Source organism: Colletotrichum fioriniae (genome assembly GCF_027942845.1).
Source record: "Colletotrichum fioriniae strain IMI 355084 chromosome Unknown scaffold_12, whole genome shotgun sequence".
NCBI classification, from domain to species: Eukaryota; Fungi; Ascomycota; class Sordariomycetes; order Glomerellales; family Glomerellaceae; genus Colletotrichum; species Colletotrichum fioriniae.
Window position 1 is genome coordinate 676,204 of NW_027076848.1, and position 27,217 is coordinate 703,420.

At 53.0% G+C, this 27,217-nt stretch overlaps 9 protein-coding genes across 9 annotated transcripts; 5 read left to right on the plus strand and 4 right to left on the minus strand.

Moving 5' to 3' along the window:
- Nucleotides 1-355: 355 nt before the first annotated feature.
- On the minus strand, nt 356-841 carry N0V96_009397 (uncharacterized protein; the record flags this gene model as incomplete). The annotated part of the gene is made up of 1 exon (XM_053198726.1): nt 356-841. The coding sequence occupies one exon, from the start codon at nt 839-841 to the stop codon at nt 356-358; it is 486 nt and encodes a 161-aa protein (XP_053043847.1).
- Nucleotides 842-2,374: 1,533 nt separating this feature from the next.
- N0V96_009398 (uncharacterized protein) lies at nt 2,375-3,910 on the plus strand (the record flags this gene model as incomplete). Its single annotated transcript, XM_065758631.1, has 4 exons — nt 2,375-2,635; nt 2,684-2,782; nt 2,840-3,414; nt 3,481-3,910. The coding sequence occupies 4 exons, from the start codon at nt 2,375-2,377 to the stop codon at nt 3,908-3,910; spliced, it is 1,365 nt and encodes a 454-aa protein (XP_065612696.1).
- Nucleotides 3,911-4,180: 270 nt separating this feature from the next.
- On the minus strand, nt 4,181-5,386 carry N0V96_009399 (uncharacterized protein; the record flags this gene model as incomplete). The annotated part of the gene is made up of 1 exon (XM_053198724.1): nt 4,181-5,386. The coding sequence occupies one exon, from the start codon at nt 5,384-5,386 to the stop codon at nt 4,181-4,183; it is 1,206 nt and encodes a 401-aa protein (XP_053043845.1).
- A 2,021-nt stretch (nt 5,387-7,407) lies between these two features.
- N0V96_009400 (uncharacterized protein) lies at nt 7,408-8,604 on the plus strand (the record flags this gene model as incomplete). The annotated part of the gene is made up of 1 exon (XM_053198723.1): nt 7,408-8,604. The coding sequence occupies one exon, from the start codon at nt 7,408-7,410 to the stop codon at nt 8,602-8,604; it is 1,197 nt and encodes a 398-aa protein (XP_053043844.1).
- A 910-nt stretch (nt 8,605-9,514) lies between these two features.
- On the minus strand, nt 9,515-11,057 carry N0V96_009401 (uncharacterized protein; the record flags this gene model as incomplete). The annotated part of the gene is made up of 4 exons (XM_053198722.1): nt 9,515-10,371; nt 10,425-10,603; nt 10,664-10,745; nt 10,817-11,057. The coding sequence occupies 4 exons, from the start codon at nt 11,055-11,057 to the stop codon at nt 9,515-9,517; spliced, it is 1,359 nt and encodes a 452-aa protein (XP_053043843.1).
- A 4,330-nt stretch (nt 11,058-15,387) lies between these two features.
- Nucleotides 15,388-16,221, plus strand: N0V96_009402 (uncharacterized protein; the record flags this gene model as incomplete). The annotated part of the gene is made up of 3 exons (XM_053198721.1): nt 15,388-15,651; nt 15,717-16,084; nt 16,194-16,221. The coding sequence occupies 3 exons, from the start codon at nt 15,388-15,390 to the stop codon at nt 16,219-16,221; spliced, it is 660 nt and encodes a 219-aa protein (XP_053043842.1).
- A 4,683-nt stretch (nt 16,222-20,904) lies between these two features.
- N0V96_009403 (uncharacterized protein) lies at nt 20,905-22,441 on the plus strand (the record flags this gene model as incomplete). The annotated part of the gene is made up of 4 exons (XM_053198719.2): nt 20,905-21,028; nt 21,096-21,273; nt 21,323-21,371; nt 21,428-22,441. The coding sequence occupies 4 exons, from the start codon at nt 20,905-20,907 to the stop codon at nt 22,439-22,441; spliced, it is 1,365 nt and encodes a 454-aa protein (XP_053043840.2).
- Nucleotides 22,442-23,724: 1,283 nt separating this feature from the next.
- Nucleotides 23,725-25,601, plus strand: N0V96_009404 (uncharacterized protein; the record flags this gene model as incomplete). Its single annotated transcript, XM_065758632.1, has 7 exons — nt 23,725-23,897; nt 23,961-24,015; nt 24,080-24,179; nt 24,241-24,325; nt 24,416-24,915; nt 24,977-25,360; nt 25,420-25,601. The coding sequence occupies 7 exons, from the start codon at nt 23,725-23,727 to the stop codon at nt 25,599-25,601; spliced, it is 1,479 nt and encodes a 492-aa protein (XP_065612697.1).
- A 103-nt stretch (nt 25,602-25,704) lies between these two features.
- Nucleotides 25,705-26,529, minus strand: N0V96_009405 (uncharacterized protein; the record flags this gene model as incomplete). The annotated part of the gene is made up of 1 exon (XM_053198717.1): nt 25,705-26,529. One exon carries the CDS (start codon nt 26,527-26,529, stop codon nt 25,705-25,707), a length of 825 nt encoding a protein of 274 aa, XP_053043838.1.
- Nucleotides 26,530-27,217: the final 688 nt, after the last annotated feature.

The window sequence follows — 27,217 nt, forward strand, 5'->3', positions numbered from 1 at the left end:
AAGACGAAGTGCTCGCCATTGGACTAAGTAGCGCAAGATGGGTACGGTATCTCGGCTGGAGTTCATAATGAGAAGTGTCACATTCTTTTGATCATTTCGTAGTGATTTTTGTTAGAGCGTTAAAGCACTGGATATTGAACACTTGCGTCACACAAAGATTCCCTTTCTCATTTTCACTTCGTATTTTTTACCTTTGTCAATGTGACGAGCCTGCCATTGGTTGTGCACTCTCAGAAAAGGCCTCCGTGAGCCTCGAAGCGATTCCCGCTATGTTTCGGCCCTTACTGAGTCCCTTATGCCCTAGACTACCTTAAGCAAGCAATCAGAAATCATAAAACGAAGCCCTAGTCATTCCTCATCGTCGGGGTTTCTTTCCCCAGGCCTCGAGATATCCGTTGATTCGGCCGTAAGTGTTGGCACGGCGGCGTTCAGCACGTCTCATCGCGTCGTCAATCTCCATGGACTCCTCATGGGCCGCACGCTCCTCAGGGGTGGCCTGTACGGCTCTCTGAATACGCGCCTTCTGCGCCTGGTCCTTTGCCTTCTGAGCCGCCACCTCCAGGCGCTCCTTCTCCTCCCGCTCCGCCTGGTATTGGGCCTCGAGGCGCTGGGCTTCCTCAATATGAGCCCGGCGCTCTTCCTGGATCCTGGCATGAAGGCGCTGCAGCTCGGTCGCCTTCTCCGCCTCTTTATTATCGCTCTGGGATATACCATGATCGGCAGCGGTGGCGGTGGTGCCAAGGGCAGGTCGGGTAGAAGGACCCGGATTATTGTTGTCGTTGATCTCGGGATCCATCTCGTTAGGGACGGCGAGGTCATCGGAAGTCTTGTTGGAAGACATCTTATATCGCGACTGGTCTTCCACATTAAAATTAGCTTCATTCAGACAATATTTCAATTTTCATCTAGCAAAGAGCTTCCTACCTGGACTGAGGTGTGTAGATGAATCGATCGAAGAGGATGGCGTTGCTGTTTGCTGTTGAGGTGGCAACTGGTTGCTTAGACTAAAGTCTGTGATGGTCGCGCAGCTATTGATATGGGAGTAGAAGAAGGTGCGTCGATGAGAAGCCGCGAGAAGAGACGGCAGCAAAGCAGAGATAATAAATAGGATGAATTACAGGCGGGTGCCGCGAGAAGACTAAAGGGTCGACTGAACAATCGAAGGGGAAGATGAATGAGCAAGAGTGTGAAGCGATCCAAGGTGTGCCGTGGTGGGATAAGATGAGCAGCTTACAAAATAGAGGTGAAGATTATAAAAGAGGGCCCGGGGCGTCCAAAGGTGTGCTAGCAGTAGGGCTCAAACCATCTGGAATATGACTCCTGAATACTCCCAGGAAGATTCTATCAAAGTCGCCCCACTTTGCCTACGCGCAGGAAATCTGGGTTGGGTTGGCTTTGGAAGTCACGGTGTCAACCTCGGAGGCGCCTTCCTTGCCTTACGGTTGAAGGTGCAGCTCTCTGGGTCTTTAGCTTTAGTCTGCGTTTTCGTTAGCGGTACAATATCTATAGAGCTTTCAGTATCATAAGAGAGAAATAGTCTTGAACATGTCTCAAGCATTTCAGAGGTGCTTCCGGACTTCTAGGCAGATTATGCGATGGTCCTTAGCTAGCATTGATACATCACGTGTCTAGGGGACGAACCGCAGCTCGAAGTCGGTACGTTGGTTGTTGTTTCCCATTCGAATATATCTTTCTTCGTCTCAGAAGCGTCGTCAATCTTCAGTTAACAGCGCTAGAAATCTTGGCTAATTACACCCATTCTAAGAGCAAAGGTGCTCACTCAAGAGTTTGCAGGTGACTGAGAATAGAACAACATCTGGTGTCAATTCCAAAATAAATCATCCATAACACGAGGAACACAAAATTGGTTTACCAAACAAACAACTCAACTGCCAAGCGAAATGTCAAGGAGCGAGTACAAACCAGGCGTTATCCCAACCGTGCAACTGGGACCCGAAGCAACAGAACTATTCAATTCTTTATCATATCTGGCAGAAACCTGTGTTTGTCAATCCCCAATGCCGAGCAATCACGTCATCCTTGGTAGCAGACATCTCCCAAGGCCTCGCTTACAAACACCGTGAATGGTGGAAATATGTTCACCCCAACAATCACGGAACCAACAATACGTTAGGTAATAGTTTGCATGGCAACACTGCAAAGAGGATCGCCATCCCCAGACCCCCCACAACATGTATCCACAATCTTCTCCGGATTCCGCTCTTTGCTTAAATACTTAAGGGTCCGTTTGCCAGAATTAGAGTTGCAAACAAACGATGCATCCCCATCCCGTCGGCTTCTTAGGGCATACTGCAGTATCTTTAACACGCATAGACGTTTTCCGAAGTCTTCCTCCCCCGCGTCCAAACTGCAGATGGAGAAAGCGGCTTCCTCGGAACCAGGGCCCGAGACCCGCCAAAATGCCTCCGACCCCCACCAGCCAGACCGGTTCGAGCAAAGGCGCGTGTCCTCCGCATCCCACCCCCGCACGGATCTGGAGAACGATCCCGAGAGGCTGGCGGCCACCGCGCAGGGTCTCTCGACGACGACATCCGTAGTTGATACTGGCGAAAACCTGGATGACTACCCCGAGGGCGGGAGGCAGGCTTTCATTGTGCTCTTTGGGACGTGGTGCGTTCTCTTCTGTACATTTGGCCTAGGAAACAGCATTGGTGTCTTTCAGACGTATTACGTCAACGATGCCCTTCGCCAGTACACTTCGTCCACCATATCATGGATCACCAGCTTCATGCAATGGACTTTAAATTTCATGCCCATCGTCGTATGTCCAGTGCTTCCCCGACCTCTTCCAGCTTTGGCCCACTGACTTTGGGTCCAGTGGGGATTCGCCTTTGATAAATGGGGTCCTCGATGGCTCCTCATCTGTGGATCCATAACCTACGTCTTCGGCATAATGATGGTCTCCCTAGGATCCGAGTACTTCCACTTCTTCCTAGCCCAAAGCATCGTCTGCCCCCTCGGCGCCAGTGCCGTAACGAGCGCGAGTATGTCGTGCCTCGTAACATGGTTCCATCGCCGCCGCGCCACCGCCTTTGGGATTATGATGTCCGGGTCGTCCGTCGGTGGCGTCATTTTACCAATCATGATCCCGCGAATGATTGACAGTGTCGGGTTCCCGTGGGCGATGCGTGCTGTCGGCTTCATGTTTCTCTGTCTTCTGATAATCGCGTGCTTCACCGTAAGGTCCCGTCTGAAACCGCAAACGAAGCCGGTAGATATGAAGGAGTATTTCCGGGGCATTCGGGAACCGACAATGATGTCTACCGTTTTTGGTCTGTTTTTGGTCTTTTGGGGCTTATTTGTTCCCTACGCCTTTGTCATTTTACAGGCCAAGGCACAGGGTATGGACGACGGCCTTGTTATTTACCTGCTGCCCATCATGCATGCCGTAGGGTACGTCCCAAAAGCCTCCCCTTTCACCACATAAGAGAAACCCTACTTACTGGCTTTTCCAACCAGCTTAATCGGGCGCGTCATCCCAGGCCTCGTAGCCGACAAAATAGGCCGCTACAACATCATGATCATCCTCGCCACCCTCACCGGCATCGCGTGCCTGGCCCTCTGGATCCCAATCAAGAGCAACGCCGGCATCCTAGTCTTCACGGCGGCCTTTGGCTTCCTCTCGTCGGGGCTGACATCCATCGGTCCGACGCTTATTGCGCAGATCTCAGACATTCGAGAGATTGGCGCCAGGACTGGCACGGCTTTTGCGTTCCAATCATTTGGTGCACTTACGGGGAGTCCCATTGCGAGTGCGATTGTCGATGCGCGGGGAGGGGATTACTTGGGTTTGCAGTTATTTTGCGGGTTTTCGATCCTTGCTTCGGCGGGGGTGTTTGCTTCGGCGCGGTATGTTCAGGCTGGTGGGTTTGAGCTTAAAAAGGTTTGATGGGGATGGTCACGTTGTCAATTTCTGTAGAGGGCATCCTTGGGCGGACGCGTGAGGTACTTGGGTCATAGACCGTGAGAGAGGCAGATGTATTGATAGACCAGGAGCTTTTGCTGCTTATTACACCAATAGACTCTGATTAGACCAGTCCAACGCCTGATATGCGTAATCCCTAACCCATCCTTTGTCCGATGGTGCCAACCTGTACAGCAGTGACCCTTCTACTTTCCTCCAACGGGACACCGGCATCGAGACGTCTTGGTGTACAATTCAGAAGTCTGGGATGTTGTGCTTGTCTTTATAGTCGTCAAGGTCATCGGCAGCCCACTCCACATCCTCGCCGCCTCGAAGAGCCTCGAGCTCATTGAGGTCATCGACGATGTGGGCGAACAGCATCTCTTGGCCACAGATGCTACCGCGCTGCTCGGCAGCCTCAGTCTCAGCCATAGCATGAGTCACAGCGCCAGTAATGGTATCGGTCAAAGAGGCGACCACGGCGGTGGCCGTTGCCTCGGCATTCTTCTCCATGAGCTTCTCATACTTGGCTCTGAGGGCCGTGATCTCGGCCTGGGCCATCTGAGCAGCTTTGTTGGCCTGGTCGTTCTGCTGAGTAATGGTCTCGATGACCTTATCCTTGACATTGAAAGCATCGATAGCGTCCTGGATTGTCTTGGTCGTCGCAGCCTGGAGCTGGGCCGCCGAGGTCTGGAGACCGTTGCTGATCTGATCATTCTGCTGGTCGCTAATCTGGAGTGCACTGAAAGCATCCCGGATCATCTTGTCTGCAGTAGACTGGAGATGATTTGCCGATGTCTGGAAGGCAGACGGGATGGTAGTTGCGGACTGAGCAGGGGCGACCGGAGCAGCCGAGGCGGCAGCAATAGTTCCATGGCCTGCCTGCGCAACAATGGCGGTAGGGGCAGTCTGAATGCCGCGAGCGACGTTGAAGCGGTCAAGCAGATCGACGAAGCTCTTGAAAGGCTCTCTGTTGGGCTGGGCCTTGCAGGCGGGGTCACTGGCAAGATGACCATCGACGAAGCGCTTGCGAGCATCTCCAAAGGCGTCCATGACGGACTGGACCTGCTGGTTGGTGACTCCGGGGTACTCGTTCCAGCGCTTCTCTCTGGTGAGGATACGGAGAGCCGGGACCCAGGCCAGGTGGTTGTTGGCAGCGACCAAGGCGTTGCTACCATTGGCCGCGGTAGCAATGACCTTGAAGTAGGCCTCGAGGATGTCCACGCCGCGGTGCGCAATCAGCTTCGACGCGTCACGAATGGGATTCTCGTTGCAAAAGGCCTGTGTGAGCAGCTTGAGCTGCGGAGTGCCGGGGCGAGCCCTGATGCGACCGTTTGTGCCGACGACGAAGTGAAGACCGGGAATACGGTTCAGGGACGCCTGGTCAGAGTTGATCGGGTTGGACTCGATGTCACTTATGCCTGCGGCGGCTGAGGCGGGAAAGTTCTGAGGCAAAGACATTGTGTGCTTCAATCTTGATTAGCATTCAAGTACTAGACATTTGCCATGAAGATGGAGGGATGGAAGTATCTTGGTGGTCTCATCTGACGATACTTTGTAGTTCTTTCTGTCTCGTGTCGGAAAAAATCGCAGCAGTCTGATGACTTGACGAGATAAAGGTATTGCGGCTGGCGGAAAGCTGCGATGTGTTTTGAGGACGCAGGGATGAATCGAGATCGACAAAATAAGGTGAGTTGGGTTGGAAAGAGGGAAGATGATGTGAGTGACGGCGTAAAGTGGGAAAAGCAGGGTTGGTCGGTGTGGGAGGAAGTCTAGGGAAAGAACGTGGTTGGGGACTGATTTTGGATTGAAGATTTTTTGTTGATTACCTATCGTATTCACGAATGAATATGATCCCTAATGGGGTGATATATTTGTGTGTTGATGCTTGTTGTCTCGCGGTGAACACGGGACTAAGAAGTCGGGAAGCTTCACCATTCCGCTCTCAGCTGCTGAGATAAGTTCCCATGTGAGCTCTCATATCAAGGCAGCGGTACGGAATGATCATCTTAACTGTTTGATCGAGATATTGTTTTGTATTTGACTTTGCTTTACACATTTTTATCGACATCTTTGATCTCCTGTATCGAAATTTCCTCTTCATCGGTACAAAGGCTGTCCCATGAGCCCATCTTGATCCATTCCCGTAATCGCGATGACGATTTGGGATGGGAAACCCAGACGGATTCCATGCGGACTGTTTGTGGCTATTGACATAGATGTATTACTGGCTTGGCTTCTCCTACATATCAGCAAAATGATATTCTGTCCGGACAGAAGGCTTTTGGACGCGCCGAGGACGTACCTTGCAAGAGCCCATTCGATCACAGCATCACGTTTTGGCACATCACCTTTTTTATTTACCTCGCGTTCTTACAGATACGGAGGTCATATGTTCCACTTTAGGAGGCTGTCAATGGAATATTTACCTTTAGCCACGTGACGACTGAGGACTTGAGGCGGGAAACTCACCTGAAGTGCTTAAGGTGGGGCGAAGGGGGGGGAGAGGTATATAGGGACAAAAATGCTCAAAAAGTCAACCCAGTAGAGAGGAAGATGTTTTCACCCTGGAAGTGACTACCCGCCTGAATTTGGTCTAACGGTTGACGTCCCGTTGAGACTGGCATTCGATTGCCCAATTTGTACGGCCATCTGGAAATCTCGCGGGTTCGAATCACATACAAAGCAATTATTCTTTTTTTTTTGCCCCCTATCTTTTTGGGCCTGATTCTTTATCTTGATTGTTTACTCCTTTGCTTAATTGCCAATGTTCTTGATGATGATTTTCATTCTTCTTCTAGTCTTCTTTGTTGCCCACGAACAACATCTATGGTGTCTTCCTATCACGCCAAACCAAAACCTCCACCTAATCGACAAACATATGAGGTCGACCAAAGTCCCATCGCTTACAGATGTGCCCCGAAGAAACGGTTCGGCGCGTGGGGCCAACTTTACCCAAAAAGCCAATACCCCCGGCCCGTCATTTCCTTGGCTTCTGCGTGCCGAAGATCCACCTCCCGATAAACCTTCCTCCGTCTTGGCAAAGACAAACGAAACATCCGCATAGTATCTTGCCGAGTGTTCCTTCAGACCGAAAACCCGACAGTGCGGATCGCGTATCTTGCCATGGGAATTCCAACAAGATATTACCGCAACGCCAAAGGACACGCTCGGTTTCGCTCCACTATCAACCTTCGGACTGAGGCCCTGGGCCTTGTGGGTCGCCATCTCCACGGATCCATCCCGTGAATGTAACCACATCTCCGCCCCTTGAAGAATTCCTCGAACCAGCAATCTCGAGAAATGGATCCTTCAAAGAATTTCGACCTCTGGGCGGCCGCCATCGGAAACCCCAGTCGACAGCCCCGTCATCACCAAATACTTAACAGCCACAACCCCGATCTCTCTCTACCGTAGCGTCGCAGTCGATCCGTCTTGCCACCCATTTCCCTCAACCTTCGGCCGTTTCCCTCTCCGCAAAGATGGTCCGCGTCTCAATCGCCTCAGTCCTCTCCCTTGGTGCTGTAGCCACACAGGCCCTAGCTACAGGGAACTGCACCGGCGTCAACGCAATCAGCACAAAATGCGCCTCCAAAGAAGCCGCCCACACCCGCGACTTCTTCTACGTCGGAGGCCGCTACATCCAAACCACCTCAGGCAACGTCACAGTAGACCAGCTTTACGTCGAAAAGCTAGTCCCCGTCACCACCAGCCAAACCCGCACCCGCCGCCGTAGCAGTAGCAGAGGCAGTATCACACCGCCTAAACCCATCGTCTTCTTCCACGGAGGCGGAACAACAGGCGTAACCTGGCTGAACACACCCGACAACCGCCCGGGCTGGGCAACCTACTTCCTGCAACAGGGCCACACGGTCTACCTCGTCGACACCGCCGCCATCGGCCGCTCGACAGAGAACAACCTCGCCAACTTCACCATGATCGCCGGCACGGCGGCTGAGGGCGTGGAAAAGGGGTTCACCCACGTCGAGGCCTACGACGCATACCCGCAAGCCGCACTCCACACCCAGTGGCCCGGCACGGGACAGAAAGGCGACCCGACGTTTGAGCAGTTCAAAAAGACGATCCTCCCGCTGTCCACGAGCTGGGTGCCGCAGGAATACGCCCTCCGCGCCTCGGGCTGCGAGCTTCTTTCGTTGCTGGGCGAGAAAGCGTACCTCATCTCGCACTCCATCGGCGCCCGCGCCCCCATCTTGCTGTCGAACGATTGTCCAGAGTATATTGCGGGCAACATCAACCTCGAAGGCACGACGGTGCCGTTCTGGTCATTCGAGAGCCGCTCAGCCACCAACGCGTGGGGATTGACGAACACGCCCCTCGACTACGATCCGCCGGTTGCCAGCGCGGCGGAGCTCGAGACCGAGGTTGCCGGAAATGATACGCTTACGCACCGGAGCTGTTACCGACAAAAGGAGCCGGCGCGGCAGCTGCCCAAGATTGCTAGCGTGCCGTATTTGATGGTTACGACGGAGGCGAGTGTGCATGTTACATATGATCACTGCACTGTGGACTACCTGAAGCAGGTTGGTGGGCAGCCCGATTGGATTAAGCTGGGGGAGATTGGAATTCATGGGAACGGGCATTTCATGCATTTGGAAAAGAATAGTTTGGAGATTGCCGAGGTGGTGAATAATTGGATTCAGGAGAAGGAAGGGGCTTGATGACATGAGGTGGGAGCCTAAGTCACCCTGGACGAGATAGGAAACATGGTTGGATTGGATGACAAAGTCGACCTTGAGAGATCATGACCTGGTTTGGAACAGCATCGGACGTTGAGGTCTGACTATGAGATTCCAGCGAGGTACATCAAGTGACTTCCAGGGTTTCTGAACACTAAGCTCTGGTTTCTCATGGATAGAGGGGACCCGGGTTAATGGGAGACAATCCTCAGAGTAGTGCAAGACTATAACAGTCCGCTGGTTCCATCACATGCGGAGGTCATGACGTCGAGAACACGGCAATGTCCAGACCTACATGGAAATCCAGAAACCGTTGGGTCATGTCTAGTAAGCTGGCTCTCATAGTTGAAGAACTTACTCACTTATGAGAATTTCCAAATTGCGGGGCAAATAAAAGAAAGTCGAAGAAGATGCCAAGCAGGCGGCAAATGAGCTATTTCCGACCGACAGTCATCAAGTTTGTCAGTGAGAACTAGTGAAGAACCCGTACGCGGAAGATCTACGGTGATACACGCGGCGATGTAACGTAGGGATATTAGTGAGCCTGCAGTAAGGGGTATGAATAGGGGGTTCCTGAACTGGAATGGGGACAGCTTGCCTGCGGACAGGAATTCATGTCACCGCAAGGAGGAATTATGGCAGACATTGTGAGGTGAAGTTTAATTCCATTATGACCATCATTGCCTCGATCCTATTTAATCTAAATACATCTTCATACCTGGCACAGGTGCCAAGCTACGAATACATAAAATAAAATGAAGACATTGTAGTATAGAAACAAAGGGGATAGAAATCGACTTTGACCACCCAGGGATATCACACGCTAGATCCTGAAAGAATACATATCATCAAATCACTTCCGTCATAGTACAGTCTCGCCGACAAGCAACTGTTACATATGGGGCACTACTGTCTGCGACCACACCGGTAGGAAAATGAAAATCAACGTGCTTAAACAGGCAAAGATCGCGCCACCGACCATGGCCTGAAGGACAATCTTGTGCTGCAGCCTGCGCAAATGGACATCCTTGACGCGAATCTTACGATCAAAGATCATCATTCGTGACACAAACTTCATGAGACCAGAACGTTGCGATAGAAGAGAGGCGCTGTCGTCGAAGCGTTCCCAGGGTAGGGGCTGACGTCTCGTGAAGAGCAACAGGAAGAAACAGCTACCTCGCAGACCGGAGAAGATGAGGGACATGCCGACGAACCACATTGGCCAAGGGGCGAAGGCGTTCCATCTGCTGTTGGCGCCCATGAAGGGAACGAAGGCCTTGAGGAGCACGCAAAGGAAGCCGCCGATAGTGAGGGCAATGCCGACGCTGGTGGCCATGCAGAGAGTCTCGAAGGTTCCGTTGGAGACACCGAGGCGGACAAAGTTGCGATGGGAGCAGTTCTTCAGAAGTCCGTACACGTGATCTGCGATTGGCTTGAGGTGGATCGGGTCGGAGGAGTGCTGAAGGTTGAGAAGGGCGGTATCGCGAAGCGCAGGCGGAATGTTGAGCTCCTTCTCGGCTCCAGGGACGAGGAATGTGTTCACGACGGCGTTGAGCTCGACGCGGTATGCCGAGTTCGGGGCGATACGGGTCGGGATGACGGCTGGAACGTTGTTTGCGCAAATTGGCTTCGCGCAGGCATTGGCCCATGACTTGATGCGGTCGCGACCGTTCGGGCCGACTTTGCTGTTGGGTCTGCATGCGGCTTCCGGGGCGATGAGATGAACAATGTTGGTCATTGTCTCGTTGGCTTCGGCATGTTAGCTACGGCTGACGATGTAGGACTCGAGAAATAACACTTACCTGCTTCGGGGTCACACTCGAACTCGGACATCTGGATGGAAGGAAGCTTGATTCCCGCTGCATCGACAGCACTGTCTGCCATACTGTCTCGTGATGAAGACGACTGGTCGATATCCTTCTCTATAGGGAAGTTGTTGAGACTTCCAGTCTTGGCGTACGATCCTTCATAGTTGCGGAACCTGGGAGGACAGTCAGACCACTGTTCTTGCAATCGTGTCAATGGCCGAGGTGTCACTTACCAGACGAAGAACTCGAGGTTCTCGGGCGAGAATTCGATGTACTTGAGGTACATGTAGAAGTCATACAAGGACATTGGCGAGCCTTGGATGGAACGAAGATTAGCTTTGGGCCCTATATTGTCGGTGGCAGCGTGGCTTAAGAGGCATGCTTACAGGTCTGGTTATTCAAAACCCTCTCCAAACTCAACCGTGCTGGAATTGGACTCTTGTCTCTCCCGTCCCTGCTCAAGGGTCTTCTTCCGGTCCGGATGGCGGTGGCATACTCCTTGAAGTCCCTGTACTCCGGTTTCTTGTACCAAACCAACCAATCGGGAAACAGGCTTGAAATCTTGGACGGTTTCGCTGTGGTATCCTCCTCCTCCCTCTTGGTATTCCGTTCCTTGGCGGCGTCCATGTTGAAGAAATCGTGCTGAAGAATGTATAGATGTTGGGTGTACGACCGAGTTGTGTCGAAGAGAAACCAGATAGGGCAGAGACAAGGGACGCCTTGACTTTGACGGCGGACGAACCTTCCCCATCATATATCAGAGTCTTCTCCATTTTAGCGCCATTCTATATCTGCATGTGCCATGGGGCGCTCGATGCAGGCTTGCAGCAGATCAGACCGGGATTCCCACGACTGATTCCATGCCAGGGCCATTTGGCTCGACCAGGCCGGGACATAGCTCCACCTACTCCAGGTCTGCTGCAGACAAACTACGCACAATGCACAGACAGTCCCGCCGGTGCCTCATCAGGAAAAGACGAGTCGAACGGGATGATTCGGTCAGTAACATCCGTTAGGGTGCTTTGCAGACGCCCAGTCGGCATCGAAAGCCTCTTACCTCTCTCCTCCGCCCATTCATGTCTCATGACGACTGGCCAATGGCGGTAGGGGCAGAGAAAACGCCACGGCCGCCTGGTCGTGAAAGAGGCTTGCGCCCTTGTATCCAAACTTGGGATGCCTCGAGACGTAGGGGATTTCGGACGAGTCGGCGAACCAACCGATTCCAGCGTGGACGAGTCAAAGCGGCTTGGTGTCAAGGTACCTTTTTCTAGTATGATAGTTAGCGCCTTGCACTACTCTGCGTTGGGCTGCAGAATTCTCACGCTGGTGCTAGATTTTGCAGCCAGTGCTGGTGCTTCATGGCAATGTATTTGTGGAGGAAGCCTTGGATGAATGAGAATCCCTCGGATGCGGCGAGACAGGGGACCCGCAGCGTTAGTTTCCTCCGTTGGTGAGGTTTCGCAGCCAATACTGCTTGTGTCCATGGTGTGGAGGGTTTGGGCCGATCAGAATCTTGTTTGTCTTTGCTAATGTCGACATGAGCAAACAAAGGAATTGGCCCCCTTCGCCCAGCAGCAGACTCCCAAATCCGGCCGCGTTTGCTGTACGTAAGCTATGAATGGGCGGGCTGTCAGATTGTGCCGACCCAGTAATCAGAGTTCAAGGCATGCTCGAAAACCGGGGATGCCAGAGTCATTGTCAAAGGACGAGTAGATTAGCGGAGCAAAGATCGGAAATTCTTTCGCCATTGTTCGCATTCTCTTCGTTGGAAAGGTGAGGCGGTGCAGGGTTTTCTTCTGCCCGCCGACAATGACAATGACAATGACCAGGACGAGGGCGATTCGAGGACGGCGCGAACGCACACACACACACACACAATGAATGCAGAGCAAGACTTTGGTGATTGCGGTGCTCTGCAGACGGATACGGAGGGCCTACGGAAGGATTTGGTGATAGGCAAGGCTCGGGCGGGACGATCTCCTCGTGGGATTCTTCAGGTAACCGGACCGACCTTTGCTGCTTCGCGCCTTAGCTCCAGAGTAACGAATTCTTATCGACGGCGCCAGATGCGGTGATGCGGAGAGAAGCTTAGGAAGATGCAAGGTTACCACGTGGAAGAGAGACGTCGAGCTTGGAGATGCAGGGGTCACAACCCAGGATTTGGCGTGCATTGGTCGTAAGGGAGAAGGGCGGCGCGGCACTGGGGGGGTCGAGCCGGCGAGTTAAGCAGTCTAGGTACTCCGTAAGCACGGGAGATTTGGGGATGAACCTGCGCAAGGGCCGCCTGCCTTACCATTTTTAGCCACCTCACAGGAACACTCTGTCCGGAGTACGTACCGCACCTACCTCCTGTGATTCCATCCGCGATACCTCCCTTCCCGGCCTCATTTCCTGCCTGAGGTGAGGTGAGGGCACTCAAATCGATAAAGTAGGTACCTACGCATTCAGGTATCTTATCTCCGATGATCGTCGGCTTTCCTCCTCCTCCTCCTCCTCCTCCTCCTCCTCTTCTGCAACTGCAACCATCTTCCTCTCCGCCGTTTCGTGCCCATCTCCCTAATCAAGCGTCACATTTCAGTTGACAACGCTGCTGCAGTTGACCATCTGTGCCGTACACTTGGATTTGCATTTCGCATTCTCTCCGCTGCAAACACAGGCCATTGGTTCTCATCCCTGGACTGTATGACCGGGACACCACCAAATTCTTTGGACGTGCAAACAGGAACACGGCCTTCCGCACCAACAATGACGGCCATCCCATCACTTGGTCCGAGCAGACCGGACAACGAGCAGCAAGCAGCAAGCAGCAAGCAAGAGCGTTTGCTCCCTAAAGTACGGCGCCGATCAGATCAATTGGGATTAGCCTCGGCAAGGGTTATGCCGCTATCGTACGAGTGAGACACGAATTATCGATTCGCACCAAGCTGACTTCGCCCACTTTCTGGCGGTTGAGAGTCATGCAATTTTCACCACGACGGCATATTTGCCCTTTCCTCTCAAGTTGACACTCTTTTAACCTCCTTGCCTCCCTCTTCGCCGGTTCCTACCCCTACCTATTCCTTTGAAGATGTCTCTCCCTACGTCTAGCTAAACAATATCCTCCAGCTATTGGCCTAGGTCACGCACTTCACCTGAGGGGTAACACCACACTGCTGCTTTAGCTTCGAGTCGCATGGGCTGATAAACGGCGGCCCGAGTGGTTTTGGTCTTCAACACTTAGCTCGAATCTTCACCTTCTCCACGTTCCGCATCCCTCGATTGTTCTTCAGCGATCGGCACGCACATATTCCCGGACCTTCAGCTCGCGTTCGCGTCGCGGTCAGCAGTATCTCTTTCTCCATCCCGAGCCACGCGTGTGAGATCTCGAGTGCCCCCAGCGGCAGCGGCTTCAAAAGCGTTGTGTTACCACAGCTAGCGCAGGTTTGGCAACGCGGTCACCTGCGTAGTTATCACCGGCCATCACGGCGGCGGCGGCATGCCGCGCTTCCATAAACGGCGCAGGCCTACGAGACGATCAAGGCCGGTTTGTGCAACCAACTGCCTCAGCCTTTTTTTTTTTTTTTTTTTGTTGATTTGGCTCTGTGGCTCTGTCTCTTCTGTCTTTGTCGTGACTGGGAAAAGTGCTACTGATCCTTTCCTATTTGATCTGTCATCCCCGCTGCATTGGGGATGGCGTCTGCGAGAAGGCTTCAAAAGATTTTGCTTGCTTCTGACTGAGTATAGTAATCATGACGTTGGAAAGCCACCACAGATCGGACTGCCCCCATTTCATCTCCCTCGGGAGTCGGCTGCCAAACTGCGCGGGCTGCCTATCTTGGAATGAAGCCTTTCGGAGTTTGCTCGATCCCGGCGGCGCCGCCGCCCAGAGACTAGGAAGCCGAGGCGCTCTTGTCGTTGGCGTTTTGGCACGCCATCTCCTATGCAAGCGCACAAGCAGGCAAGCAGGCTGATGCAAAGTCTCGGAGCCACACTGCGAGCGAAGGCTCTTGACAAGCAACGGCTCTCTGAGGGCTCTCTATGCTAAGATCGCAATCGGGCAGTCGGGTCAATCATTTCTTTATTCGTGTTCGACACGTTATCCTCCCTCGAGGGGCATTACATGACAAGTCAGGGCTTGAGTAAGCTCATGGACAACAGCTCCTGCCCGCCGGATCGCTGAAGATCCGGATGCGTCCGGCGATCACGTCTTCAAGCCTTGGCTAGTGACCACAATCCGCAACTCCAGTACCTATCACCATTTTGCATGAAACGCAAGCCACTTCAAGCCTCTAGTGGGCAGGACCGATGAGGTTGTACGTTACTAATCGTCAGCATTTGCCTCTTGGGGGAACTGCACGGGTGGTTACTTGGTGTCGATGTTGGTGTGACCCAATGCCATGGTTCATTGCCCTGGTTCGCACAAGATGAGCTGCATGAAAGTTGCAGATGCCCACGAGGATTGAACAATTATCTCCTGTGAGCAGGGGGTAAACAGCGGTACTTCATCTACCTCTACCCAATACACCCAGTAGGGCGTACCTCGGAGGTCGTGTGCATCAGGTTCTCACTACAGCTTCCGACCGGCATCCAGAACATTTCCGGCGCCGGACCCTCTCTTCCATCCGCCGTTGCCGATCCCGGCCGGGTCTCCGAAACTCTTCAAGTCGGCCCACAGTCGCGTGCACCTCAACCTCAATTACGGGATCCGTATCACTAGAAAGATCGACCATGGACTTGGTAGCATCCCTCGCAACGTCGCATCAACCCGTATTCTGGGCAGGGGCCGATAGCCTTTCTAGGAAGGCCTAAGCCTGCCGATGCTTGGCTTGGGGACCATCGGCAACTCCATTGTGATAAACACCTTCCTCTTCGAGCCTTACAGAAGATGAATATTTAAACTCGCAACTCGCTGTTCTCAGTGCCTACGACACTTCGGAGAGCGTTTGATCGGTTCAACACCGCAACTATCGCTGCCGCCATGAGATTGAAGGCCCTACTCAGGCGCTGCGCCGGCTTGGGGACGGCATCGTTAGTGGTGGCTCAGGAGAAGTGCGGCTCGGGGCAGCCAGGACCCGAAGCCTATGAAGCTGCCGTAGCTCTCCGCGCCGCCCAGCGTGCAGAGGGACTGTCACCTTTATTCCTCCACAAGCGGGCGGAGGGTCTCCTCGTTTCGACGTATCTGCACGTTGTCGAAGACGAGGCTCATAGAGGGTTTGTCACCGATACGATGATCAGCGATCAGGTGCGCCGCAGGCCCAATCCCCGCACGAGCTGACTAAGTCCTGGGATTGATCTTGGTTGGAACAGATGAGAGTTCTCAACGACACCTTCGCCCCTCACAACATCCAATTCCTCGTCAAAGACATCACGCATACAGTCAACGACGCCTGGACAACGCAAGCCCGCATTAAGGAGAAAGCAGAGGCACTCCGCCGAGGCGCCTATGACGACCTCAACATCTACTTCGAGACAGGCATGATGACCAACCCCAACTCCGCGACGGGAATCTGCAGCTTCCCCGTCGAGGACCCCTGGAACACGGGAATCAACGGCACCTCGTGGTATACCTACGACGGCTGCCACGTCAGCGTCGGCACGATGCCCGGCGGACCGGGCGTGCCGTGGGACCCGGAGGATAACTTGGGCAAAACGGCGACGCATGAGGTCGGGCATTGGTTCGGGCTTTTTCATGTGTTTGATGGGTTTGATTGTGAGGGGGAAGGGGATTTGATTGATGATACGCCTGCGACGAAGGTTGCTACTGTTGGGTGTCCGGTGACTCAGGATTCTTGTCCTGAGCAGCCTGGGTTAGATCCCATTCATAATTATATGGACTACACGAAGCATGCATGGTAAGAATGGCTTATTCGGGGTCCTGTGGTTGCAAGGCTAACATTAAACAGTCTTTCGGAGTTTACTCCTTTGCAGGAGGAACGCATGTATCGATCCTTCAACACCTTGAGGTTAGGTCGATAATGTTTGCGTGCCTGACGCCGGACTATCTATTGTTTTCCCGGAGGAGTTTATTCCGAAGCCGGAAGAGGACGTGGCTTATGACCGACCTAGTCAAGTCTGCGTGTTAAACCTCACAGTCGTCGTTTCTGAGACACTTATGAAGACGTCCCACCCGATACTTTCAGCAAAAGCATTGGTGTTCAGCTCCAATTTCGGCATGTTATATCTACCGTTAGGCTTCATCGTTTTTTGTCTTGAGAACAACCTTTGCGAGAACCTACCACGGAAGGCCTTCAGCTCAGCGTTAGTATCTTGTCATCATTGACACAAATTTCAAGACATATTCTTTCTGTTGCTCCCGTGGCTTAAGACATGTCATCAAGCTGTGCGGAAGCGAGATCCTTTGGCAACTGACAACAAATTCCGTCATACGAACTGATCCCTGCGCTCCACGCTTTCAACTCCAGGTTTCGAAGAGCTACATGTCAAGTTGTCTCAGTCTTTGAGACTCGGACCACTGATCCCATGACTCCCAGAGGTTTGGCAGAAGCACTGACGACTCCCATTCGTTGACTTGCAACGGCTGAGATGCAGCCATCCGGCGTGGTGTGCCATCTAGTGCCCTCTTGCGTGAAGCTGAACTCGTGTTCGGAGAGATTTTGGAAAATCTTACTTGATGGTAAGCCACTGACACAGAATATGGTTTTTATCAAAAAGAGCATGGAAAGTCTTTCATAGTGTCCGAGAGGAGTATAAAGCCGTGCTATGAGATGCAAGATTGAGAATCAAAACAGAGTCTCCACGGACCAATTGACCAACCCTATTTAACTCGTTCAAACTTAGTACATCGTCAAACATAATGTTTGTCTCAACTACACTCTCAATCCTCCTCGCGGTGCTCGCCATCGGGACCCATGCAACAACTACCCTCGCAAGATGCAACGCAGACAAGTACTATTCCATGCTTCCGATTATCTATCACGATAACTAACACCACCAAGCTGCTACCGCGCCCTCTTCCCATGCCCCTCCCCGTCCGCAGTCTCCTCCGCCTCCGCCTTCTGCGCAACCCTTACAGCAGGCGGCGCAACGGCAGCAAACTTTCCCACCCGCGCAACCTCCGCCTGCGGCACCTTCGCCTCCCGCTACATCTCCGCCTGCGCCTGCGGCCCCACCTGCACGCCCACGCCGACTCCCCCGTGCGGCAGCCCTTCCGGCACAAACCTCCTCACCAACAGCGACTTCGAATGCGGCATCAGCCCCTGGATCGTCCAGAATCTAGACCGATACGCTCGCGTCGGCGTCACATCGGCAGCATCCCACACGGGAACGCACTCCTTTGAGTCCCGGCTGCTGTATGATAGAAACTCGCAGGACCCGGTCGTCAGCGCGCGGCTTTCGACGCCCGTGTTTTCCGTGCAGCCGGGTGTGCCGTATAAGCTGAGGTTCTGGTCGTATTTTGATAACCATGCGGCGGGGTTTATCGGGATCCAGTTTAATGGCCAGCCCGAGAGGACGCTGGACGCGGGTGATGCGGGTGGGTGGGGGATTTGGAAGGTATTTGAGGTGGAGTATACGCCGGTGACGGATAAGCTTGATATCACGCTCGAGTTCTTGTACGGGCGGGTTGCGAGTGTTGTTCGGGTTGATGGGGTTGAGTTTGGATACCTCCATTAGATGGTGGGATCGACGTAAGTTTGGTAGGCTACGTACACGGATTGTTCAACGCGTAGCTTGCGCGGCAATCATCTCGATGCTAAGCTTTTCCATCTGACTTGGCTTTTCCTACAGTCCTTGGCGAGCGGGTAGCGGCAATTATGGAGTGCAAGGTAGAGTACCTTTGAGACAAGTTGAACGTCGACATGTGGAGGCAATTGCGTTTTATAGCTGCTTAATGAAGATTCATGCATACATCGTTGATTGCTGCCAAAGATTTGATTGGGTGAAACATCAGAAGGTTTTCGAGACGAGGAAAGGTGGATTGTGGATATCGCAGTGATGCATCAACATGCATGCATTTCACCTTCTACCCACGGCCCGGTCCGAGAGATTAGTTCGCATGGAGATGTGATGCGGGAACTTCTGTAATTCCCATGCATAAAGGGAAGGGCCGACGGAGGAAGGTGTCTATCGTGAGGTTTAGAAACAATGGTTCACATATGACCGTCGTGATAGTCGTGATAAGAGACCCACATCGCGCTATGTTTTGTCTGCAAGTGAGTGGAGATAGCTTCCACATTCGCCGATGATGCACTCGAACGCCATGTAACTCTGAACCGGGCAACTCCCATCGGCCTATCTACTCTGGCCATTTCCAATGGCAAGTGCTACGAGTCAATGATTTGAATCACTCAGCGTCACTGGTGATTAGTGTCCGGTAGTGATAGACACAAAAGTGTCCGGATCAGAGCCGAGGACAATGCTACGGTACTTACGTCTTACCTGCCCCTTCGGAACTTGCCAGACAGCGCCCGGTGATATTGTAGCAGATAATCCGATGCATATGAACAAAAGCAGCCGTGCAGAACTTGTTACCTGAACCAGCAGTAGCAACGACACCTTCTGGATTTGATCTGAGTTGGCGCCATGTTTGCTCTAAGTTCTACCCATTGTCTTGTCAGCTAGCAAACTTCTAGAGGCGAGGCCGTAGAATTAACCACGGAGGCATTGGTAATCACCTATTGACTGACTTCTTGTGTTGCGGGAGAGCTTGGTCCTGGACGTCTTTGCAAGCAATTGATACTTGACCAATATGTATGATCGCGTCCTGGATCTCTAGGTCAAGACTTCAAAGTCTACCTCGTAACAGCATCTTATCCAAATCGGCTGTGTTCGACGAGCATACAAAGAACAACATGGTTGAATCCATATCCAAATTCGGGCTCGCTCGCCACACCCTTATCTTCGATTCCTTAATGAGAACCAGGCAAAGATCTCACTGGGAACATACAAATCCGCTACCAAGCTAGCCATCTTGGCGTCGGAAAAGGCCAAGAATGCATCTTTAATGTCTCTACCCATGCGGAAAGGAATCTTTTGCGCTGATAGCCGTTCATGGCCATTTTGATACGAGTAGCTAGATCTGTCCCGAGCACAGTTACACTGATGAAGCCTAATTCCGGCGCTGGTGTCATTAAGCTTTCAGGAATCCGCACTGCTGGGTCCAGAGCCGCCAAGATAGGATTGAAATCTCTCGTTCAGCTATGAGCGGCCACAAGCGTCCAGAGTGATTGATGACGCGTGGCCCCAATAGGATGGCATGACCCTCGCATCTGCACGATAGTGTTGTCTTTCGACGAGCCACTACTGAACTGCCATTCTCGTCTGTGCAACACTGCATAATCGCGAGCTTTGTCAGATATGATGCTGCTCCAGAAGATGTCGAGACTAATTTGAACATTCTCTTGGGATCCAGTTCGAAACGAGACGGAGATGTGACAAGCATCGACGAAGCTGCTGGGGACTGGTGCTATGACAGAGAACGATATCATGGGCGAATAAGAAAGCATTGGTGCTTTTCCGTCCCCACGTCTTCAATCTCACATCTCTCAAACAAGCCCACATGCCAGTAAGCAACGCGATTCCCCACCGTCTTGATGGAACTGCGCAACAAAAGCCACCAAGCCAACCGGGTCTCTTCAAGCTCGCGCATGCGGCTGTCGCGCAATCTATGAATCCAATGAACACACAGGGAATACGACCCCGGCTGGATTTCCACCAACGGCAAAGCCATGTCTCGTTCATGTCTTGCCACCTATCCCAGCCGGCTTTCTCCAATACCGTCGACCTGCTCGAACCAGCCTCCTGCAATGTGACTCTAGCAAATGCTGGCAAGAGCAGCATGTTGGCCCCTGCGGACATGACGGATACCACCACACGGATAAGGTATCGGCATCTGATCAAGAATCCGTCTTGCAGTCCGACATTTCCGACTAGCAATGGCACCATTTCCCCGCACTCTGCGGCTGCCAAGTCTGGGGTTAGTGTGTGTTTGGGCCGGGGTTTTTTGGGTCTGGGGTAGAGCCGGATGATCCCAGCCTTTCTCCGCAGTGGGCTTGATCTGTCCCCTTTGTATTAAGAGGAGGTCCTGGTCAGATATAAGTATCCGTGAGCAGAAATGTTCATCTGTGAAGTTTCTTGAGACGAAACGGTTCAGAGAGCTGGAAGAAGCAACCTGTCCGTCATCTCAAAGTTGCAGAGCGTCTGTCGCCATTGCTCTTGTTGTTTTCCTGCCCTCGAATCATCCAGACGCCACAGACTCCGTTCAACATGGCCACGCATAGGAGCTCCATCGAAAAAGAACGATGCCGTCTTTGGCCACAGACCTTCTGGAGAAGCTCATCTCGAAAAGGTACCGGAGGCCATCGAAGTTGGTCCCTACCGCGTGTATGGATTGACCCCTGAAGATGCCGACTTCTTCAACAACTACCCCGAAGAGAAGCGGAAGAAGACTTTCCACAAGGTGGGTAGCTGGGAATGCTGAATCACCACGTTTATACCGACTGACAGGCGAGAATAGGTTGACGTTCGTCTCATTCCCATGCTGGCTTTGCTTTACTTGATCTGCCACATCGATCGCGCCAATATCGGTAATGCCAAGATTGAAGGCATGGTGGAGGACCTGGGCATGTCTGGTGTGCAGTACAACACTGTCCTATCTATCTGTGAGTGCCAGAATCGGAGCCTTGGCCTTGGAACTGGAATGACATTTCGCTTACTCGTCTTAAACAGTCTTCATCCCCTATGTCCTCTTTGAGGTTCCCAGTAACATCATCCTCAAGAAAGTCAAGCGTCCTTCGTACTACCTCGGCACCCTTACCCTCTGCTGGGGTATCATCATGACCTGCACGGGACTGGTTCGCAACTTTGGTGGATTGATGGTTACTCGCATTCTTCTCGGCGTCTTTGAGTAGGTTCCGCAAATTTCGTGATTTAAGTACTCTGCCTGACATCCGCAGGGCTGGATTCTTCCCTGGCGCAATTTACCTCACTTCTTACTGGTACATGGTGAGTACACAGGTTGGAACGCTCGTCTGCCGCGTACTTCTAACAAACATCTCTAGCCCAAAGATCTCGCGGTCCGAATCTCGTACTTCTACTGCGCCAGCGCCTTGTCCGGAGCCTTCTCCGGTCTCCTCGCCGCCGCCATTGCCGAAATGGACGGTGTCGCCGGCCTCGAAGGCTGGCGCTGGATCTTCATCCTCGAGGGTCTCGCCACCGTCGCCATGGGGGCCTGCTGCTTCTTCTTCCTGATCGATACCCCGACCCTCTCGAAGCGCTGGCTCGAGCCTGAGGAGATCCGATACCTCGAGCTCTCAATCTTCATCAAGTCGGGCGGCGGTGGCCGCGAGGAGGCCGGTGCTGGGGGCAAGGTCAACTGGAGGGATCTCAAGATGAACCTGACCAACTGGAGAATCTACGTCCAGGCGTACTTTTTGGTGTGCCAGTCGGCTCTGTCGTACGGTATCAAGTTCACCCTGCCTACCATCACCAAGGCCATGGGGTTCGCGAATACGCAGGCCCAGCTTCTCTCTGCGCCGCCCTACGTCGCTGCCGCCATCTCCGCCATTACCTTTGCTAAGATTTCTGATCGATTCTTCTGGCGCATGCCCTTCTTAGCGATCCCTCTTGCCATCGTCGCTATTGCGTACGCCATCATTCTGTCTCTGAACGGAGCGCTCGAGGCGAAGAAGGGAGTCGCCTACTTCTCCGTCGTCCTCGCCGTTGTCGGAATCTACCCCATTCAAGCTGCAGCCGCGTCCTGGAACGCCAACAACATCGCCCCCGCGTCCCGAAGAGCGATTGGTATCGCGCTGATGAACTGCGTTGGCAACGTCGGTGGCATTGTAGGCAGCTTCATGTACCTGGAGAGCGAGAAGCCCAAGTACCCAACCGGCTTCGGCTTGAGTTTGGCCTTTGGTGGATCTGGACTGATTGTAGCTCTCTTGCTCGAGTGGAGTTACAAGTCAGCCAACGCACGCAAGGCTGCGATTGCGGAGGAGGCGAAGACGAAGTACACTGAGGAGGAGCTGTTCAACTTGGGAGATAGGTCGCCCTTATTCAAGTATGTGCTTTGAGGACGAAGAAGGAATTTGGCATTGCAACTGTCCCGACTTGAAAGAGTCGATGTGTTTGAAGCGCTGTAGTTAGGATTACGAACAAAGCGAATCTTATTATGAACAATCCTAAGTTGCACCTTACCTTTTGTTTGATCAAAATTTCCTGCTCAAGTCGACTGTAAAACGTACACCATGGCAACTTATCGCCGAACCCGGTTCATCTTCCGACTTTTCGGGATTTGAGACGGCGCGGCCCGGGAATCGGTCCCGGCGAGGACATGAGTCCGGAGAACAGCCGGCAATACGGGGAAAGCACCATCAAAAAGACAAGAGTGTCTTGACCTCACATTGGCGCTTAAAGAGCGGCCGAGATCGATGGAAACATGCCGACAACGCTGTGCAATTGTTTGTCGGCGCTGTACCCCAATGTCAGCCAGATTGTCGAAGCCACACACATCATCTCAGTTGTTTGTTGCCAGGAATCTCGAACCACAGCAGCGGCATCGCCCATGAAGACTCACGGAGGCAGGGAGAGGCTAAATATAAGTGGATTGATATTCTAAACCACCCGCGACCGTCCGGCTTGAATCTGAAGATTGCTCATGTCTTCTCCCATTGAGATTTTACCTTTCCGAGAACGGATAGGATCCACTCCGGCAAACATCAACCGGGCGATAACGCCAATGAGATGATTTCATTACACATCGCGGACACCGACTCCGGCGCCACCCTCCATCGGGTCTAGAGCGCTGACTTTGCAGCTGTCAATTGACGAGTCAATCTGGCCTGTTTGCTTCCCAGGTGTCTGGCTGCAGTGCTCCTCGAGTCCTTGTCGCTGCCGCGCCCTTCATGCGTTCATGGCCTAGCGAGCAACGGCAACCCCATCCTATTCCCGGCGGGGACCAACAGCAAGCAAAAACTCAAACACGCCCAACACGCGCTTCGGTTCGGAGAACTCGAGAAAGGATTGCTCTCACTGCTTGCCAAACACCCATATCCCCGCGGGGTCTTACTCTATACGGCTTTTGGTGAAATCACCTTGATGATTCAGGTGTTAGCTTTGTCAACCACATTACCCCCGAGAACGTGAGTCAATCGAAACAGAAAAAACGGTCTTCGGCCCGCCGAGAAGCGAACTAAATAACCCCGCGAAACTCGTCAAACCCGTCATTACTTGCCGAGGCAGCTGGCGTACTTTCTCTCTTCCTTTCCGAAACCTGTTCTGTCTTGTCGCAAAACTCCCATCTCTCAGTTTGCCAAGCACGAAACTTGCACCTTTCGTCTTGTCGCTGGGGCCCGGTATGCCTTCTCACTCTGATTCTTCCAGTCAACAGGATAGCCACGATGCCGTGGTACGGATGCCTGACAGTGCTTCCAGGGCAGAGGAGAATGAGAAGAATGGCTCTTCGGCGGCGAGCCCTGTCAGTCAACGGCCGAGTGAGCAGGTAGAGTTCAAAGAGGGCGGCTATGGATGGTAAGTTGCGCTCTCTATGGTGATCGCATACTGATGAGACTTGAGTCACTGACATGATGACAGGGTCGTCGTAGGCTGTGTCTTTCTCATCAACGCTCACACCTGGGGCTTAAACTCAGTGAGTTATCATACAACACTATCCGTCTCACTTTGAATAGCAGAGTTCTCACACTCAAATCTAGTCTTATGCCGTGTTCCTCGCCTACTACCTCAACTCCGGAGCGTTTCCCGGCGCAAGCCCAATCTCACTCGCCTTCGTCGGCGGGCTGTCCTTCTCCGTCGGTGAGCCTTCTCCCCAATCCCCAAACTTCTCCACGTCATCTCGCTCACTCACCACAATCAGCCCTTCTCATCGCCCCGATTGTCACCTTCTGCATCCCTCGCATAGGCACGCAACCGACCCTCGGCATCGGTGTCGTGATCCAAGCGTAAGCCGGCCCGCTCACCCCCTTCTCAACCCCCGACGTCTTCCGAGACGAACGGAATTTCCGTCACCGGGTTCCTAACTCGCTTCCTAGGGCCGCTCTCATTGGTGCATCGTTCACGAGCCAGATATGGCACCTGCTGCTCTCTCAAGGCATCGGCTTCGGCATCGGCATGGGATTCACCTTTAACTCGACCGTCGGTGTGGTCCCGCAATGGTTCGTCGTGCGCCGCTCGTTTGCAAACTCCATCGCCACGGCTGGCTCCGGCCTGGGAGGTCTTATCTACTCCCTGGCTTCCAACGCCATGATCCGTAACATCGGTTTGCCCTGGGCGTTCCGAATCCTCGCCATCTTGTCGTTCGTTGTCAATGGCGCGTGTTGTTTGATGATGAAGGACCGGAACAAGGCCCTCGGCAGCGTCCATGTCGCGTTTCACAAGGACATCTTCAAGAGGATTGAGTTTTGGTTGTTTGTCGCGTGGGGCTTCTTCGGACTCTTTGGATACGTCATCTCTGTGTTCTCACTGGCGGACTATGCGCAAACAGTCGGGTTCAGTGCTAGCCAAGGGTCTATTGTGTCGGCTATGTTCAACCGTAAGTTGCCCTCCCCATCCCACACATCCCCGTGAAAGTCAAGCTGAGTTCTTTGGCAAAGTGTCTCAAGGTATTGGCCGCCCGGTTATCGGTCTGGTTAGCGACCGCTTTGGCCGCATCAATGTAGCCGGGCTAGGCACCATCATTGCCGGTCTCGCTACGTTCTTGCTCTGGATTCTCGCCGCCAAGCACTTTGCAGGCCTCATTGTCTTCGCCCTCTTTGGCGCATTCGCCGGCGTGCTCTGGCCGACGGTTGCACCAGTTGGTGCTGAGGTGGTCGGAATGCAGCTGCTTCCATCAGCACTGTCTATCTTCTGGATTATCCTCGTTATCCCGGCAACGTTCGCCGAACCCATAGCTCTGACAATCAAAGGCTCCGGACTGAACGCGTATCTCCCTGTTCAGCTGTTCACGGGATTTATGTACGTTGCGGCGTTCATCTCTAGTAAGTCGTTGCAAATGCCTCCATCCATCTATCCGCTCCGTTTGACTAATCGCTCACAGTCTGGTTCCTCCGCGTGTGGAAAATACGGGAGCTTGAGACCCTGGCCCTATCGGAAGAAGAGCAAGACGACGCTCTGCGCAACAATGATGCTGTCTCGCTGACAACTTCACGACGTACAGGACCCAAACCTGGTATGATGAAGTCGCTACTCAAGGGCATGCTCACTATTCAGCGAGTCTAGTGATTTGCAGATGACGGGATTGGAGAATCGTGCATTATCCTGGACATCCGGACCATGTCTAATGTAATCTAATAACGCTACTTGTAAACAAACTTCATAATTCTCACACACTTGGTACGACCCTCCAAGCACCCGGAATGAAACTAGCCATCAGTCCAAATATGACTCTAGGGAGGATCTCGGGCCCATATCTCGAGAAGCCCGCCTTCGCCATTCCTGATGTAACACCAACCGCACTGGTCTCCTTGTACGCCTCCTCGGTTGCCAACTCTGCGAATGCCGCGCCAAGATCCGGATACGAGCACGCGAGGCCAACCGATTCCGTGCTGATGGTGTGCCCACTCGCCTCTTCGTCAATGATGGCGGGCGGCTGCACCAGCAACAGTAGCAACAGCTCCGGCTCGGCCTGCAGGTTCGCGTGCGCCTTGCGCAGGTCCGCGTAGGGCCAGTAGAAGGCGTTCTGGATCATCCATCTCACGAGCCACGGCTGCCTCGCCGCGAATCGCTCGTTCCATGTTGCGGAGGAGAGGAGGATGAACCATGGCTTCTTCCAGTCTGCTCCCCCTTCCTTTTTGAGCTGCTTCAGTGCTGAGACGATTGTCGTTGTTGAGTCTTGAAGAACGCTGACGGTAGGCTTGTTATCGTTCTCGCCCAGGGCACAGATGATTGTGTCGGCGCCGATGAGACAAGCTTTGACGCGAGTCTCGTCGGTGACTTGTCCCTCGATGATTTCGACGCTCTCATCCGTCTTGAATTGTGGAAAGGTCTTGATGAGCTTTTCGCGGGAACGCACAAAGATCTTCATATGAGAAAAGGAATTCGTGGATCTGGCAAGAAGGGCTTTCAATGTCTCACTCCCGGTGCGGCCGGTTGCGCCGAAGATGGCCAGGGTTCGGCCTGAAGTTGATGGCTTTGCATCAGATGGCATATTGGGTATGCGGGGATAAGGTTAGCTTTTTCGTGAGAGTTTGCTAGAAGCTTGATCGAGAGATTGTCAGATAGACTCGCGGGCCGCGAACCTATTTATTGAAAGCTTCTCTCTTGAACACAATGATGCCATGCCGGCATGGCAAACATGAAAGTCGGTGTCCATGCCGGCCCCTTAATTGTCACCGACCGGAACGGCACCGCCCCGGACATTTATAAAAAGTTAGCCCGCTTGGGAACTTTTAATATCTGAAACAGATAAGAGAACAGGACCCATCGTTTATGATTGGCAAACAAGGTGCGTCAAGTTAGGACACTACAACAATAGGCACGGCTCGAGGCCGTGCGGGTTGGCACGTCTTAGCTCGCGGGATCTTCGTCATAGACTTTAGACGCAGTGCAACACTACTAAGTAACACGCAGTTCGGAATCAAGCAAACAAGCGTCATAGGTAACTGCAGCGCGTGGGGTTACGTGGCTATGTAACCCACCTTAGATGCCATGAGTCCTTCGTACTTCGTTTTCGTTACAAGCGATTTCGAGGGTGCAAGATTTTAGGTCGGTGGACGGTGGCTGGAAATGTCCGTCGTGAAAGTCCGTTTTTTGTCCGGTCGCCGCACCACGTTCTTCTCGGCGGCTGAAAAGCTTGTACCGACGACGAGTCGAGCCGAACATCGGCCGACTTGCAG